Source organism: Myotis brandtii, unplaced genomic scaffold (assembly GCF_000412655.1).
Source record: "Myotis brandtii unplaced genomic scaffold, ASM41265v1 scaffold24, whole genome shotgun sequence".
Lineage (NCBI taxonomy): Eukaryota > Metazoa > Chordata > Mammalia > Chiroptera > Vespertilionidae > Myotis > Myotis brandtii.
The window spans coordinates 1,110,577-1,115,116 of record NW_005359063.1 but is presented as its reverse complement, the minus strand read 5'-3'; the positions used below and the strand labels follow the sequence as shown (position 1 = coordinate 1,115,116).

Here is a 4,540-nt window from a genome sequence, read left to right as displayed (position 1 = left end):
GTGTGTGTGTGTGTGTGTGTGTGTGTGTGTGTGTGTGTATGTATATATATATATACACACACACATATATATACATATAACATTTCTTTATGATTTTTTTCTTTCACCCATGAGTTTTTTAGAAGTGGCATGCTTACTTTCAAATTCTTTTGTACTCTAGTCAGAGCATTGTGTTGTATGAATTTCAATTTTTTAAATATTTGTTGTGAATATGGTCTATTTTTGTAAATGCTTCATGTGCACTTGAAAAAAATCTTCAGTCTATGGTTGTTCAATTTTTTATATCCTTAGTGATTTTAAAATATGATTGACCTATCAGTTATTGATAGAGGTATGGTAAGAACTTCAAGTCTGATTGTGAATTTAACTGTCTTTTTGCTTTTTTTTATTGTGCTAAAATATATATGATATAGTTTATGCCATAGTGGTTTTTAGTTTGGTAAATTTTGATTTATGTATTTTGAGATCATGTTTATTAGTACATATAAATTTAGGATTGTTATATCATCCTGATTTATTTATTTATTTATTATTAGAAAAATTGCTCTTCATTTTTTCTTTATTTTTATTTATTTATTTATTATTAGAAAAATTGCTCTTCATTATTTCTCTTCACAATTCTTACCTTCACATCTACTTTGTCTGATAGTTAATCACACCACCTTCTTTTCTGTTAACGTTTGCATGGTATATTAACTTTCAATCTATCTGTGGCCTTCTAAGTTGTTTCTTGTAGAAAGCTTTATAAGTAGATCTTGCCTTTAAATAAAATGCTGATGTCAAATTCAGGCCCAGTCATAGTTGCTTTGGTTTGTGGTACCCATAAGAGGGAAGTGGTAATGGCCTTGGACAGGAACTCAAGGCCATTTAGACTTGATATAGCTAATGGAAGAGGGATTTCCCTATTGGTGGAATATTTTGATACAACAAATTACTACCCTCAAATTTATTTGTGAAATGTTTTATATTCATTATAAATAATGTAAGGTTAAAGAAGAGTAGGCTTGAACTGTGGAATGGCTAGCTACCATTTAGCATCCTCAGAGAGAAAGATGTGTAGTCAGTGCTATGCAAACCTCTAAATTTTTCTTAGAGAAACTTCTACTTGAACTATTTCATTTTGGAATCATAGATTAATCAGGGAATGTTTAAGTGGTAGGGAACCTCAGAGACCATCTTGGGCTCACTGACATGCTTCTGATTACTTGAATATCAAAATATAACTAGTACTTTCATTTTTGTTACTCATGCTATGCAGGTAAATGGATAGCTGAATCTTGGAATGATCTTTAGAAATAACAACTTGTTTAAAAATGGACCAAAGTATAAATAAAGTGGGAAGCTTTTATATTTTAGTTCCCAAATAAAATTTATAAGGAAAAACTGTTTTTACTTTGCAGCGTTCAGTCTTAGAGAAAAGACTTCATCATTCTATATGTGACGTGGACTTGTGGGCCCTTGACCTCTTCAAATAATTTGTCTGTAATAGGCTTCTCTTGAAAATGAATCTGCATTTTCTTGCTCTCCACACGCATGAGTTTCACTTCCAGGGGGCCCAAGTTTACATAATCCTGTGGTGAACAGATGCAGAAAAGAATAGGAGAAGTTATTCAGCAAGTTACCAGCTTCAATAGATAAGGTTTCCTTTATCTGACTGGCTTCATTGCCCTCCCAATTGCCCAAGTGCTGTATAACATGTGAAATATGAGAGCTACTGAAAATAAAAACCACTCCCTGAACGTATGTGGGGCATGGTGGGCCAGATCTCCCACAGAGCAGTCAGCAAGTCTTTCAGGGGGTTGGGTGGGGGACACCAGCTAGAGTGGGGAGATGATATATCCTCTGCAAGCTCTTTAATTGGTAAAAGAAAATGTTGGCAATATATAGGCTATAACCACTGCAGAGTTTTCTATATTACTCAAGAACCAAGGGAAAGGTCTGCACACATCGCTTTGCTTACTAATATTCTAACATTGAACAGATTCTTTATGAATTTTGCACTTTTCACAGGACCTTTGACTACTGTATAAATAAAACTTACCATATTCTGCCAAACTAACTATAGTTTATGATATCAACAAATGAAATTAAAAGTCTAATTTATATGAAATCACACAGCCACCCCCAAACTGGCTTGAAACAGCTCAGGCCCTCCATAATGTGCCTTTCTCTTGGGAGCCTTCCCAAGTCATAATGTTTTCTTTTGAATTCCTTCAACATGTCAACAAACTCCCCCGAATTCCCACCAGCTGTGTATCAAGTGCTGGGGACAAAGATGAGCTCACAGACTGGTCAGTGAGACAGACACAGGTGATACATGCCTCCTGCACTACAATTAATGATTTTCTTATCCGTCTGCTATTAGCATGTATGGGATTTGAAGGTAGTGCCTGCCAAAATGCCTCTTTGAGACTTCATTTCTTCCTGTTTACCCCCTGATTCCCAAGCATCTAACAAGTACCTGGAATATTGTGGGGGTCTCAATAAACATTTATTAGAATCTAGGAGTATCAAAGAATGAAAAGGGAATTAATGTTTTATTACTCAAAAATGCATGTAACTGTGTTTAGTTTTTAAAATATATAATTATAGAACTATAAGAAATGTAAGACAGGAGAAAAGCAAGTTGGTAGATATCTACCACCTATTTCAGAATTCTAATACACTGTGTTAATCTGCTCAGGGTGTCATAACAAAATTCCACAGGCTAAGAGCCTTAAACAACAGAAATTCATTCTTTACAGTTCTGGAGGCTGGAATGTTCAAGATGAGGGTGCCAGCATGATGGGGTTCTGGTGAAAGCTCTCTTTCTGGCTTGCCGATGGCTCCCTTCTCGCTTCGTCCTCACAAGGCATAGCCTGTTCTTATAAGGCCACAGTCCTATCAAATTAGGGCCCCATCTTTATGAGCTCATTTAACCTTAACTATCTCCTAAAAACCCTATCTCCGAATACAGTCACATTGGGTTTCAACATATGAATGGCTGGGGCAGGAAGACATAATTCAGTTCATAACATACAACACGTCATTTTTACCACATCAGAAACTTCCATGGTAAGAAAGAAGGTCTTTCATTCAACCAAATGGTAGCCCCAATTTTGGAATTTTGTAGACAACTGTCCATTTGAGGTCATCATACCATACCAGGTGTCATGATTCCAAGATACTCATGGCGGTGCTTGAATGCTATAGGGACTAGACTAGACCTTTAGTCTTTAAACAGGTACCTGACGGTAGCAGGACTGCATTGTAGTTAGTTAAAACGAGTTTTGTTGACTTATTCAGTTTCTTCTTCTTATATCACTCTTTTTCCTGTAAGACTTTAAGTTCTTGAAGAACTTTTTAAGTTGTTGGTAGTACCAAGAAGGAAAATAGCAAGGGATCAATGTGGGAGTAATTGGAATGTACCAAAAAGTCTTAAAAAAAAAAAAGGCGTGAATATTCCAGGTTTCATCCTGTGGTGTATATGACAGTTTGTCCTTCCAAAGATGGCCATACTAACCTATACCCCACCCCACATTCTTTTCTGATAATGTGCTGCCAACCTTCTTTTAAGATGTACAAGCTACATTTCCTCCACTTGGAACTTTATAACTGCATCGATGGATAGATTATGAGGGAGGGGATGCTGTATGATTTCCAAGGCTAAGTCGTGCAAAATTGCAGCTTTCATCTTAGTCTCTGGGATTGCTTTGTCTTGGAAAAGCCAGACAATAAAAGTGCCTTGTAGAGAGGCCCATGTGAAGAGGAGCTGAGGCCCCCAGCTTAGGTAGCATTAACCTGCCAGCCATGTGAGTGAGCCACCTGGGAAACGGGTCGTCCTGCCCCCATCAAACCTTCAGATGACTACTGCTCCAGCCAACATATGACTGCAACTGCCTGAGAATCCAACTGAGGACTATCCAGTGGAGCCCTTCCTGATTTCCTAACTAACAGATGCCCTTAAAGAAAATAAACAGTTGTTATTATAAGCCACTAGATAACTTACACGGCATACTAGTAATGGAGGTCTATAAACAAATATAGGTAGCAAATTGGGCAAGAGTAGGGATAAAAATAGTATCCAAAGAGATGTGAACGGTGGGCAAATTTTATAATAATTGCAAATAGAAATTTTCAATATCCATATTTTAGGTTAATTTTCTCCATTAATAAAACAGCATGATCCTAGTAGTCAAAATTATTTATTTAATCTTACCTTGAAATCCTTCTCATCCTCATAGAGTAAGTATTTCATGTCAGAGGTCCCAAAGTCTATGGATGAGCTCTCACTATCTGTGCTCTGCTGCTGGTCAGATCTGATATCATCCTCATGACTAATGGGTAAAGCTTCAAACGCAACTGATGAGCTCATCTGATTGCTACTTGTTTCTTCTATGGGTTCCGGTTTTGACTTTTCTGGGGTGAAGGAAAAGAAATTAATTATGTGTATACTAGAGGCCTGGTGCACAAATTTGTGCATGGGTGGGGTTCCTTGGCCTGGCGGCAATGGGGCCAATCGAGGTGTCTCGCCCAGTCCTGATTGGGGCTGATTGGGGCT

The 4,540-nt window shown here is 37.3% G+C and overlaps 1 protein-coding gene across 1 annotated transcript in view; it reads right to left on the bottom strand.

The window, feature by feature from the left end:
• Positions 1-1,343: 1,343 nt before the first annotated feature.
• CCDC83 (coiled-coil domain containing 83) overlaps positions 1,344-4,540 on the bottom strand; it is a 41,061-nt gene continuing 37,864 nt past the window's right edge. The window contains exons 11-12 of the mRNA XM_005866870.2: positions 4,199-4,398; positions 1,344-1,571 (exon numbers count right to left, since the gene is read on the bottom strand). Of these exons, the coding sequence (XP_005866932.1) occupies positions 1,410-1,571; positions 4,199-4,398 (362 nt within the window). The 3' untranslated portion in view covers positions 1,344-1,409. The remainder of the gene's footprint in view (positions 1,572-4,198; positions 4,399-4,540) is intronic.